Source organism: Hylobates moloch, unplaced genomic scaffold (assembly GCF_009828535.3).
Source record: "Hylobates moloch isolate HMO894 unplaced genomic scaffold, HMol_V3 SCAFFOLD_5, whole genome shotgun sequence".
Taxonomy (NCBI): domain Eukaryota; kingdom Metazoa; phylum Chordata; class Mammalia; order Primates; family Hylobatidae; genus Hylobates; species Hylobates moloch.
Window position 1 is genome coordinate 53,360,703 of NW_026652280.1, and position 14,174 is coordinate 53,374,876.

At 40.0% G+C, this 14,174-nt stretch overlaps 1 protein-coding gene across 2 annotated transcripts in view; it reads right to left on the reverse strand.

Annotated features, from left to right (window-relative positions):
- Positions 1–14,174, reverse strand: part of PSMA8 (proteasome 20S subunit alpha 8) — a 56,895-nt gene that overhangs the window by 14,316 nt on the left and 28,405 nt on the right. For both annotated transcript variants that reach the window (XM_032151723.2, XM_032151724.2), the window contains exons 5-6: positions 311–430; positions 100–162 (exon numbers count right to left, since the gene is read on the reverse strand). In XM_032151723.2, coding sequence (XP_032007614.1) covers positions 100–162; positions 311–430 — 183 coding nt within the window. The remainder of the gene's footprint in view (positions 1–99; positions 163–310; positions 431–14,174) is intronic.

The window sequence follows — 14,174 nt, forward strand, 5'->3', positions numbered from 1 at the left end:
GATAACATTATATCGGAAGTCTAGAGGCCAACAACCTTTTAACTTTTGTCAAAATACTTTATACTACAGATACTTTTTCCTCTTTGGTTAACGACTTACCTTCAAAGGTTGATTTCTTCTTATTATAGCAAGTTCAATGTTTTTTCCACCAGACTGGACAACCTAATGTAGAACAAGAATGCCATTAGCATTATTTTGTGTTTAATAAACAAAAAAAAGTATGCCATTAGCAAATTTTGTGTTTAATAAACAAAAATGGATGAGAAAAAAACCTCATGATTTCCTAAATATGCTTTATTAGATCACTTACTTCTAGCAAAGCTTTTATTGCTAACTTGATAGCTTCACTGTCGCTTGCTATGGCATCTTCTGTGTAATTCTTTTCTAGAAATTCTCGAACAGTTTTAGCACTTCGGCCTATTGCATTTGCCTTGAAAAAAAAAGTTAATTTATTAATATCATTGCAGTAGGAATGAATTTATGGTTACTAAGTAAAGTTTAGAGGTTTGGAGTTTACTCCAGTATAACTTAATAAAATTACCAAATGAAAATTACAGATTTGAAAACATAGCAAACATTTCAGTAGCTCATTTGGTTACTATCAGAATAGTCTGTAATGGTGGCATGGTTTTTATTTTCCTTTTTTTGTTTGTTTTAGCAATGGGATCTCACTCTGTTGCCCAGGCTGGAGTGCAGTAGTGGCACATTTATAGCTCACTGCAGCTTTGATCTTCTGGGCTTAAGTGATTTTCCCACCTGAACCTCCTGAGTAGCTGGGACTACAGGTATGCATCACCACACTCAGCTGCTTATTTTTTTGGTAGTCTTGCTATGTTGCCCAGGCTGTTCTCAAACTCCTGGCCTCAAGTGAGCCTCCTGACTCAGCCTCCCAAAGTGTTGGGATTACAGGCGTGAGCCACAACATCTGGCCAACTTTTTCTTTTAAATATACCAATGCTTTGTCCTGACTAACACTTTCTATTAATACAATGTCTCCCAAATCCTTGATAACCAGAAATTATTTTGTTTATATATTTTTTCGAAACAGGGTCTCACTTTGTGGCCCAGGCTGGAGTATAGTGGTATGATCACTGCTCACTGTAGCCTTGGCCTTCTGGGCTCAAGGTATCTTCCTACTTCAGACTCCCAAGTAGCTGGGACTATTTGTATGTGGCACCACACTTGGCTAATTTAAAAAAGAATTTTTTTTAGAGACGGGTCTTACTATGTTGCCTAGGTGGGTCTCGAACTCCTGGACTCATGTGATCCTCCCAGCTTGGCCTCCCAAAGTGCTGGGATTACAGGCATGAGCCACTGTGACGGCTCAGAAAAGATTCTAAAAAGCTGAAACTTGAAAAGATGTGGAGAGGCAAGGAGCTATAACTTTACAATATGGCACAAAAAGAAGAAAGCAAAGAGAGGGGAAAAAATGACATCAACATGAAGAAAGCTATTTACCTAAGTTGGGCTGAGCATCATTTTTGTAGATTTTAGAATAAGTATAGTGGTAAACTAATTGATTCATTATCTTCTTTGACTCTTAAGCAAGAAGGGCTTCTATTCCCTTCCTCTTTTCTTTGTTCTTTACACATTTTCATCAGATGAAGGAAAAATGCAAATGGATTTTCCTGGCTGCATGGCTATAAGTAGAAGGCTGCATATTCTTTTAATTCAGCCTAAATATCCAGATTAGTATTCATGATGATAATAATGATAATAATAAGATTTTAAATTTTATATTAACAGAACACTTATGTGTCAGGCACTAGGTTAGGCATTTTCATGGATTATCTCATTTAACCACCATAAAAATGATTAAATAGGTATGTTACTAACCCCAATTCTTGGATGTAGAAATGGAGGCTTGGAAAGGTTAAAATAGGGTTTCTCAATATCAGCACTGGTCACATTTTGGGCCAGCCAATTCTCTGTTGTGAGGGCTGTCCTGTGTATTGTGGGATTTTTAGCTGCCTCCACAAACTAAATGCCAGCAGCAACTCCCACCCCAGTTGTGACAACCAAACATATCTCTTGTCAAAGACATTGTCAAATGTCTTTTAGGTGGGACAAAATCAGCTGTTGGTGAATTACTGACTCAAGTAATCTTGGCCAAGATCATACAGAGAGTAAGCAGAAGAGCTAAGCTTTGAAATCGTGGTCTGAATCAACAAGCCAAGCTTTTAACTTGATACACTATGCTGCCTAGGATGATTACAGAGTAAAAAGAACAAACAGAAAGGCCTATCCTTTCACTGGCATTAAATGGGGGAATGTCTCAGCTATAACTGTTTAATATTATTATTATTATTTTCTTTTTTGAGACAGAGTCTCGCTCTGTCGCCCAGGCTGGAGGGCAATGGCGTGATCTCAGTTCACTGCAACCTCTGCCTCCTGGGCTCAGGCAATTCTCCTGCCTCAGCCTCCCAAGTAGCTGGGATTATAGGTGTCTGCCACCATGCCCAGCTAATTTTTTTATTTTTAGTAGAGATGGGGTTACATCATGTTGGCCAGGCTGGTCTTGAACTCCCGACTTCAGGTGATCTGCCTGCCTCGCCCTCCCAAAGTGCTGAGATTACGGGTGTGAGCCAGCGTGCCTGGCCAACTGTTTAGTATTATGATTATGGGAAAGAGATCTCAAAGGAGATTTTAGGACATAAACATGAAAACATACCATTTATATTACATTATATAACAATATACTATTCTGGTTAGCAAAAGATTCTTTTTACTTCATATAAATTTTTCTATGCCATTATATTTCAGAGGATTAATACAAGTAGCTGTTGAAACTTCTAAATTAAATTTTATGGCCTTGAAATTTCACCAAGATCAAAGGTAAAGCCTTCAGCCTGGTGTGACTTTGAAGTCTATTTGCTACTAGATTTGTTTGTTTGTTTGTTTGTTTTTTGGTAACTAGTTGCTACCCAGAGAGGAAGTACATAGTTAGTGGCTTCAGGTAGTGGTTTATCCAAAAACTTCACTGGGCCTTTAAAGTCACCCTGCACATTTCTGGTGACTTTCCTATCCACTTCTTCCAATTCTTAATGTCAACATCTTTAACTCCTACCCACCTGACTTGTTTTCTAAAATCTATCCTGTTCTTGCCACACTCAGATCCCCACCCTCCCTTGCTCCATCACCCACCCCAGTCCACTTCAATAATGATTGGTAGTTTTGCAATGCTTTTCCTACCTGCCTCCTCAGATTAATGATGATTTTCTACGGCAAAGACTATTAGCTGACAACCCTAATATCCATTCTTCCTTTGTGACAGAACTCTAGGCAATGTGACTGCTGAAAAATGTCACTTCCTAGCTTCTCTTACAAATAGGTATACACAGGTGGAAGTCACTGGGTGAAGGTCCTAGGAACCTTTGCTGCCTAGAATGCAGACATATTGGCTAGAGGTCTAGCAGCTATCTTGAGAGCATGGAAAAAGACTAAGACTAAAAGAGACAAATAGCAGCATCTGCCTACTTTCAGACTTTGCATTGTGTGAGAAAAATCAATCTTATGTGTTAAGCATCATCAGGTCTTTGTTGTTAGGAGATAAAAACAATCTCACTGACAGACCTCGGAAGTGCATCCTGTGACACACTGCCCCATACACCTACAGAAACAAAAACCTTATTCCTGTGGCTACTGGAAGTGGTAATGGCAGACAGCTCTCAGCTCTTAACTCTCTTGGGAAGGTTCCCTGGTTAACAAGAGCTCCCTCAGGTAAGGTCATGTGCTCTTCCAGGGCCAGCCTACACTGACTGAGTGATGAAGAGTATCAATGTGCAGTCCCTTCACCCCAAGTTGGAACAGCTCTGATGAGCCACTACAGATCCAGAGCACTCCATGGTGTCAACTGAAGCCTTTATTGAGACTACAGTGCAGCCCAATGTCTCCCTCTGCCCCATCCTGATCCTTTCCCTTCAACAAATGCTGATACCAATGGCATTTCCTAATATATATCTTATAAAATAATAATCTTCCCATGAGACTATGTGACCCTAAGGAAGGACAGGGTCTCTGCTGACAAGTGCAAAGCAGCTTTTCTCATCTGAAGGCTTGCTAACTTCCAGAGTAAATCTTCAATGTCCTCTCCCACACTAAGAAAAAGAGATGTGGAAATGAGCAAAAAACTCTACTCACAATAAATAAATCACAATTTCCACTATTTTTGAAGTATAAACAACAGAAGGCAAAACTGGTCAGGTGTTGTCAGAAACAATAAATTGGAGGATTATATTAAACAGCCTTTAAAGTCTTTTCAGCCCTGAGGTTCTAAGTTTTTATAGCAGCATTTTCCAAAGTGAATCCCACAAAACATCAGAGTAGAGAAAGGATCTATGATCAAAGGGCTCTACCTTCAAGTAATCTTGGGGACTACTATTTTACCTGCTTCTAGAAGATTTAAATGCTTTTTAGCAGATCCAGGTGTACTTTGGTAACAAAACTTACTAAATTTCTTTTTTTTTTTTTTTTTGAGGCGGAGTCTCGCTCTGTCGCCCAGGCTGAAGTGCAGTGGCGCAATCTCGGCTCACTGCAAGCTCCGCCTCCCGGGTTCACGCCATTCTCCTGCCTCAGCCTCTCCGAGTAGCTGGGACTACAGGCGCCCACCACCACGCCCGGCTAATTTTTTTGTATTTTTAGTAGAGACGGGGTTTCACCGTGGTCTCGATCTCCTGACCTCGTGATCCGCCCGCCTCGGCCTCCCAAAGTGCTGGGATTACAAGCGTGAGCCACTGCGCCCGGCCTAAATTTCTTTAAATAGCTAAAAAAATTACTTAGCTAGAGAGCTTGTTTACCTAATACCTGTTAACATTAAAAGAAATTTGCTTTGAGAAACATTGCTCAGAAGTATACGACATAGTTAACGTTCTTACCATTTTGAAATATCATGGTCCATACTGACAAGAGCAAAACATGCCCCTTAATCATTAACATCATTAATCAGGGTAGGGCTTAAGTCTATGCAGGTGGGTCTCCTTAAAACAGTATAGAATAGCTTTTAAATTAAATAACCACTTCAATGCACAGCATATTAGATGCCAGTTTTCATCAAAGTTCTTTATGAGCTAATTTTATTTAAAAACTTAAAACAATGCAAGCTTTTCAAGAAATACACAGTAAACTGAAACAAAGTTTTAAATACAAAATTTGAGTGCTAATGGCCAGATTGGCATTCCTACAAATCTACAAGCTATATTGCAAGTGAAAGGAAGAATATTTTTTAAAATGTGTACAACTTCTTAGATACACACTTAAATACCAATATCTTAGAACTAATAAGCAAGAACATATTCAATTCCTGCCACTAAATGTCTATAAAATATTATTTTGAAAAATCAGTGAAATAGGATTATAGTCAAAGTAGGCATTTAGAAGCATCACTTCATGATCTGAATGCTATAAATATTATGTTTTCACTCTAAAATATAGGATTAGTGTTTGCTGTAAAATGAAACTTGAATGCTTAAAACACAAACTTCCCTTACTAAATTGCCAATAGAAGAAATGAAACAATTTTAAAAAGCTGTAAGAATTACTAATGCTTCAACAGTTCAAAGGGAGAGAACATTTCTAGCTGAGAATCAAGTAGACAGCATTATGTTATCACCTAGTATTCATTTATTTGTTAAATACGTATGACCACCTTGTATATAAGGTTTAATTCTAAGCACTAGTGTGTCAACAGTATAAAAAGTAGACAAAAGGCCAGGCGCAGTGGCTCACACTTGTAATCCCAGCACTTTGGGAGGCCAAGGCAGGTGGATCACCTGAGGTCGGGAGTTTGAGACCAGCCTGACCAACATGAAGAAACCCCGTCTCTACTAAAAATACAAAATTAGCCAGGCGTGGTGGTGCATGCCTGTAATCCCAGCTACTTGGGAGGCTGAGGCAGGAGAATCGCTTGAACCAGGGCAGGGGTGGAGGGTGCGGTGAGCCCAGATCGTGCCATTGCACTTCAGCCTGGGCAACAAGAGCGAAACTCCGTCTCAAAAAAAAAAAAGTAGACAAAAATCCCTGCACTCATAGACCTTAAAGCTTAGTGGGGGAGAGATAGATAATAAACAAGGTAAACAAGGAAATATGTAAAATAAACAGTGCATTAGTTGTTATGAGAGAAGTAAAGCCAGGATAGGAAATAAAGAGCATTGAGAATGGGCTACAGTGCTAGACAGGCCAGTTAGGAGGGGCTTCACTCAGAGGGTGAGGATGGTAGCCATGCAGATATCATGCAAGCTCTGGGCAGAGGAAACAATAAGGAAGAACAAAAGATAAAAGCCCTGAGGAAGGTACACGTCCATCCTCTGAAGAATAGTAAAGAGGCCAGTGTGGCTGAGTAGGAAAGCAATGGAGGAGTTAATAAGCTTCGGGTTGGAGAGTTAAGGTGGGGGCCAGATAAGGTTAGACCACTGTAAGGGCTTTGGTTTTTACTCTGACTTACTTGGGAGGCAAGAGGGGATTTTGAACAGAGGGGTGACCTGATCTGACTTAAATTTTAACAGAATCACACTGTTGACAATTAGAGTGCACATTCTTTCTGGGTGTGCCAAGAACGCATGGCCTTGACCACTCTTGACGGGGCTATTCCTCAGGACTGTATTAGTAGCCAACAACCCTGAGGAATAAGGTCACGTCTTTCTGCAGAAAAAGAGGAGGCTTGTTCACTGCCTATTACAAAAGTGGTAGATTCCCCAAGTTCAGGGTTTCTTAGCTATTATTATTATTTATTTTTTGAGACGGAGTCTCGCTCTGTCGCCCAGGCTGGAGTGCAGTGGCGCAGTCTCGGCTCACTGCAAGCTCCGCCTCCCAGGTTCACGCCATTCTTCTGCCTCAGCCTCTCCGAGTAGCTGGGACTACAGGCGCCCGCCACCACGCCCGGCTAATTTTTTGTATTTTTAGTGGAGACGGGGTTTCACTGTGGTCTCGATCTCCTGACCTCGTGATCCACCTGCCTCGGCCTCCCAAAGTGCTGGGATTACAAGCGTGAGCCACCGCGCCCGGCCCTTAGCTATTATTAAGAAGACCCATCGTACCCACCTGCTTCCTCTGTGCCACCAACGGCACTTGGTAGGCATGAGGAGCTGGCACCATCACGAAATGCATGCTGTTTGCTGCAAAATGAGGTGGTAGTTGGAAGCAACGTGTGACCAACAGAGGCTTTTTAAGAGAATGTAACAGTACTTTTAAAATTGATTTATTATTAAATAATAATGGATTGGATATCCCAAGTGGCATATGGCTTCTCAACTGGCCTCTAAGACCAATTATTTCCATACGCAGCTTAACCCTGTGCTCAGGAAACCTCCTCTATAAGGTTTGTATCACATTGCTACATACATATAAACCAATGCTATATATAGTCTAGGGGTCAGAAAATCATAGCCTGCAAGTCAGTTCCCTGTTTTTGTAAACAAAGCATTATTGGTACATCACTATGCCCATTTATTTATGTAAATCTATGTCCGGTCTATTTCTAGTTTATGTTACTATGGTAAAGTTTAGTAGTTGCAACAGAGATTGCAATGCCTACATGGCTAAAATATTTACCATCTGGCCCTATAAGAAGTTTCTGATCCTTGCTACAGATCATCAATTTATACTCTTAAAAATTATTGGGAACTCCAAAGTGCTTTTGTTTGTGTTATACTTTTTGGTATTTACTGTATTATTGTTGAGAGATATCATGTGCCTTGGGTTCTCAGAAAAGGCTCTGTTTTTCAGGCTTGTCTATGCAGCTGGTAATCTTGAGACAAAGATGTCTTTCCTCAGATAAAGGGCAGGCTACCTTATTGCTTGCTATAAAACCAGGAGACTCTCCATGCTTGGTGTTCCTTAGCTGTGAAGCAAACCAACTTTGTTCACAGCATTCAACCAGCCCATATTACATCAACTCTGTGGGTCTTGAGGATAAAGGGAATCTACACAAATATGCTGATACTCATGCTGTTTGATGTGCCATGAGTAATAAAGTCTTTTGTTTCTGACCCAGAGGGTCTTGTGTTTTCTGCCAGTATTCATGAAGCAGCAGCAGGCTAATTTTATTAGTGTGTAAGTAGTGTAAAATCAAATCCCAGACCCAATAATTAGAAACTGAAACTAAGAAATTTTTTTTTTTTTTTTTGAGACGGAGTCTCGCTCTGTTGCCCAGGCTGGAGTGCAGTGGCACGATCTCAGCTCACCGCAACCACCATTTTCCCGGTTCAAGCAATTCTCCCGCCTCAGCCTCCCAAGTAGCTGGGATTATAGACGTTTGCCACCACACCCGGCTAATTTTGGTATTTTTAGTAGAGACGGGGTTTCGCCGTGTTGGCCAGGCTGGTCTCAAACTCCTGACTTCAAGTGATCCACCACTTTGGCCTCCCAAAGTGCTGGGATTACAGGCATGAGCCACTGCACCCGGCCGAAACTCAGAAAAGTTTTTAAAAATTTAATTCATTTAAAGATAAGCCCATTACACGTTATATTAGTCTGCTTGGTATGTCATAACAAAATACCACAGACCAGGTGGCTTAAACCACAGAAATTTATTTTCTCAGAGTTCTAGAGGCTAGAAGTCCAAGCTCAAGGTGCTAGCAATTTCGGTTTGTACTGAGGGCTCCCTTCCTGGCTTGCAGATGGCTGCTTTCTCATTGTGTCCTCACAAGGCCTTTCTTCTTGTGTGCACACATACATGTTCATGCAAAAGAGAGAGCTCTCTGGTGTCTCTGTCTCTTTTTTTTTTTTTTTTTTTTTTTTTTTGAGACGGAGTCTCGCTCTGTCGCCCAGGCTGGAGTGCAGTGGCGCAATCTCGGCTCACTGCAAGCTCCGCCTCCCGGGTTCACGCCATTCTCCTGCCTCAGCCTCTCCGAGTAGCTGGGACTACAGGCGCCCGCCACCACGCCCGGCCAATTTTTTGTATTTTTAGTAGAGACGGGGTTTCACCGTGGTCTCGATCTCCTGACCTTGTGATCCACCCGCCTCGGCCTCCCAAAGTGCTGGGATTACAAGCGTGAGCCACCGCGCCCGGCCTCTCTGTCTCTTTTTATAAGGATATCGATCCTATGGGATTAGGGTCCTATCCTTACGACCTCATTTAACTTTAATTATCTCCCTATAGGCCCTATTTTTGGGGGTTAGGGGTTCAATGTATACATTTTGGGGGACCCAATTCCATCTATAACACATGTTAATATAAACATGATTTATGAAATAATTGTATTTTCTAAAAGAAAAACTACTTTTTTGAGAAGAGTGGTACAAATATACTTCCTGTCTACAATATATTTGTCTTGCAAATATATTTACTCTCTGGCTTCACAAGAGAAATCTGAATTCCTTTATCTGTTTTGCATTCAACATATTGCAATATGTTATTGTGGCTGAAGTATATATAACCTTACACAAATATGTAGTTAGAAAAGGGAGGAATATTTTAATGTCCTTCTCAGAAAAGTGTGAATATTCCACTCAACAGGTGGTAGTTAATTGCAAATTAAAATCTGCAACCACATAAACTTTTTTACTGTTATATTAAAGTCTCTTGGCTTTTTATAAACTAATATTTTAAAATTTCTCAGTTTTAATTTCTAATAGTCAATATTAGAATGCAAAACCTACATAATGTTTGCTTTGAATAGGTATTTCATCTTGCAAGATTTTGTAATGTCATGCTTGCTCATTTGGAAAACTGGTTTACTGAATTATGCAGATCTTCTAAATGTTGACCCATGTGATTTCTAAAACATTAAATAATCATGCTTATTCATTTTTCACAAAGAAACTGTCAGGCTCATTGTGGCAAATACAAGTTTTCCAAAATTATAATTTTTGCTTGAAAACTTGAATTTTATCACTGGCAACAAATCATTGGAAACAACTGTCAGTTGTTTCCTTAAAGTAACAGGCTCAGTTTGCTCATCCTTGAGAATATGTCCTGCCAAATCTCCAAGTCCTAATAACCATGGTTATTTATTGTTTTGTCAAGTAAAAATGAAGTTCCATAAAAGATGGGCTGTTTTAGCTTGCAATTCAAACAATCACAAAACTGCTTTTCCTCAAGACATTCACTGTACCTGCAGCAAACATGTTTATGAGTACTTCCATTTCATCATACAGAATGTTAAAAAGATGTATACCTGAGTCAAGATTTAATAAAACTAACAATCTTTATGGTTTCATCAAAGAGAACTCATGTTAAAGTCAAATTTATTGAGTTTTTAACTGCAAATGTATGGTGGTAAAGAAAAAAATGAGAGCTAGCACAGTTGGGTACCAAGATGCCAGCAATTTTATCCATGATCACGTCTATGCCATCAGTGTATGTGTCCATGAAGTGAAAACGGGAAATATTGTCTCAGTATTATTAGGAAAATAGTTTTTACCTAATGGGTCAGGGATTTGCAAATCACATTTTGAAATCTGCCACTTTTTACTGTATATCATATTTGGCCAAATTCTTCAAGTGTATAAAGCCAAGCAACCCATACACAACAAGGATTCCACACAGACCTACTTGAAAGTTCATAATGTTGCAGTTTTTCTTTTCTTTTCTTTTTTTCTTTTTCTTTTTTTTTTTCTTTTTGAGACAGAGTCTCACTCTGTTGCCCAGGCTGGAATGCAATGGCAGGACCTTGGCTCACTGCAATCTCTGCCTCCTGGGTTCAAGCCATTCTCCCACCTCAGCCTCCCAAGTAGCTGGGATTACATGCATACACCACCAGGCCTGGCTAATTTTTTGTATTTTTTTTAGTAGAGATGGGGTTTCACCATGTTGGCCAGGCTGGTCTCGAACTCCTGACCTCAGGTGATCCACCTGCCTCAGCCTCCCAAAGTGCTGGGATTACAGGCGTGAGCCACCACGCCTGGCCGTAGTTTTTCAAATTTAAACAATGAGTACCAAATCTGGCAGGTCAAATGAATCATCTGGGTAGATTCTAATTCCATCTAAAAACCGTATGTTTTGCTTATCTTTCTCTAATCTCTAAAATGTAGAGTTTTTTTTTTTAATCACTGCTATCGCCAGTGTCCAGAAGAGTACCTAGGACATAGCAAGAGCTTAATACTGTTGTTGAATGAAGGAATCCTATAGTGTTGCCAATCTTGGGGGGAAAGAAACTTCCCTTGAACCTATATTCTCCTCTAGCTACTGTTCGTTTGTCTGCTCCCGTTTATAGCCAAACTTCTTAAAAGCACTATCTTTACTTCCTATTTCCTTTTCTTCAATTTTTTATTTTGGAAAAATTTAAACTTATGAAAAGTATAAAGTACAACGAACAACACCACACTCTTTGCTTGGATTCATGAACTATTAACATTTTGAGGTATTTGTTTTACTTCTGTCAATTTAGATACAGGCGTGGGTGCATGGGTGCATGTGTGAGCACGCACACACACACATTTTAATGCTGAAGTTGCAGATGTCATTATATTTCATCCTTAAATACTTCAGCATCTATCTCATTAAAACAAGGTTGTTCTCGGCCAGGTGTGGTGGCTCAACCCTTGTAATCCCAGCACTTTGGGAAGCTGAGATGGGTGGACTGTTTGAGGTCAGGAGTTCCAGAGCAGCCTGGCCAACAGCATGAAACCCCGTCTCTCCTAAAAATTAACTTGGCATGGTGGCAGGCACCTGTAATCCCAGCTACTTGGGAGGCTGAGGCAGGAGAATCGCTTGAACCTGGGAGGTGGAGGCTGCAGTGAGCCGATATGGTACCATTGCATTCCAGCCTGGGTGACACAGAGAGATTCCGTCTCAAAAAACAAAACAAAACAAAACAAAAACCCCAACAACCCTCCCCCTCAACAAAAACACACAAAGTTGTTCTCTTGTATAATTACATTATAATCATCACACCCCGAAAATTTAAAAGAGACACAATATTATCTAATATACAATCCATAGTTAAGTGTCTCTGGTTGTCCTCAAAATGTCCTTTGCATCTGTTTTTCCCACATCTAGTATACAGTCAAAAATCTTGGATTGCATTAATTCTTTAGTGTCCTTTAAACTAGAAAAGTTTCCATGCCTTTATTTTGTTTTTCATTAACATTAACATTTTTGAAATATCTTGTAGAATGCTTTACAACTGAGATTTAGCTGATTGTTCCCTCAATCAGATTTAGGTTAAATCCAATGGCAATAATACTACTAAGGTCATGTTATTTCTTTTCCACTGCATCATAGCAGGAGGCATATAATGCCAGTTTATCCTATTATAGGAGATGCTAAGTTTGATGGTGATGGTGGTGTCTGCCACAACTTTGTGATTAACAAGTAATATGTGACACCACGTGAATATCCTTTTCCCAGCCATCTTTCACTTGATGGTTTTAGCACCCCTTAATGATTCTTGATCTTCCCTCTCCCCTTTTCTTTTATTATTTATCTATTTTTAATTTTGTAGAGACAAGGCCTCACTATGTTGCCCAGGCTGGTCTTGAGCTCCTGGCCTCAAGTGATCCTCCCACCTTGGCCTCCCAAAGTGCTGGGATTACAGGTATGAGCCTTTTTCTTCTAAATCCACTCCAGTCATGCTTTCATCACCATCACTCCATCCAAGTTGTTCTTGTCAAGGTCACCAATGACCTGCACATCGCTAAATCCATTCATTTCACAGTCCTCTTTTTACTTGATGGAACTGAGTAAATTGATAACTCTTTCTTCAAACACTGTTTTCCTTGGGATCCAGAACACTCATCTCTGAGTTCTCTTCCTTTGTAGACTATGCTGGGTCCTTCCCAACCTTTCCCTGGCCCAATGCCTCTAATCTAAATCAGATCTTGCCTGGATTATTGAACATAGCCTGTAACTTATCTCCCTGCTTCTAACCTAAGTTCTCTACCATCTATTCTCAATATAGCAGCTAGAGAGACACATTAAAAGTATAAATCAGATTGTGTTATTCCAATATGTAAAAACTTCAAATGGATTTCTACATCACTTTATTTAATATAATAATTTAAGTCCTATCCAAGGCTTTCTAGCCCTACAAGATCTAGCCCCACAAGATCTAGCCCCCTACCTCTGAATAATTCATTTCTTACCACCATATTTCTTGTTGACTTGCTGTAGGGTAGTCACATTGGTGCTCAAAAAGTTTGAGATTTTGAAGCATTTCAGATTTCCAATTTTTGGATTATAGATGCTCAGCCTGTATGCTCTAGCATAGAAATCTAGGGATAATAGCCTAGTTGCTATTTTTTATAAATATGGAACATGCTACTGCCTTGGGATTTTGCCCTTTTGTTTCTGTGTTTGGAACACCAAAGCAAATAACTGGCTGGCTTGCTCCTTCACTTTCTTCAGTTCTCTGTTCAAATGTCTCCTTTTCAAAGGGACCTTCCCTGACCACCTTGTATATATCAGTCATTCTCTATCCTCCTAACCTTTTTGTCTCATTTTACTCACAGCATATGTATATATACATACACACACACACACCACCTTTTATATTGTCATATTTAGATTTTTATATTGTCTGTCCTCCCTTTTTCATAGGGGCAGGAATTTTCATCTGTTGAGTTCACCTGTATATTCCCATAACCTAGAACAGTATTTAATATGTAATAAAAATTCAGTATTTATAGACTGAATACTTGTTAAATGATGGGCTGTTTATATATTTTATACTTTTGATGGTGAATAATCCTTGGGAATCCTGCACTATAATATCCCTAAGTACAGAGTTATCAACTCACATGCTTATTACTCTGGTATTCAATTCCTTATTTCTGGACTTTTAGGATTTTATTTTATTTCATTTTTGAGATGGAGTCTCGCTCTGTCGCCCAGGCTGGACTGCAGTGGCGTGATCTCGGCTCACTGCAAGCTCCGCCTCCTGGGTTCACGCCATTCTCCTGCCTCAGCCTCCCGAGTAGCTGGGACTACAGGTGCCCACCACTGCGCCCGGCTAATTTTTTTGTATTTTTAGTAGAGATGGGGTTTCACCGTGTTAGCCAGGATGGTCTCGATCTCCTGACCTTGTGATCTGCCCACCTCGGCCTCCCAAAGTGCTGGGATTACAGGCATGAGCCACCGCGCCCAGCTACGATTTTATTTTTGTATTTAGCTGTGCATTAAAAATGTTAATAATCATTCTAGCCCTGCAGATGTTTATAGTGGGAGAGTTTTTAGTTAATTTAATTTAATGTAATTGGCCAAGCACCAGAACCTGTTACTCCACTAAAAAATGTTCTTT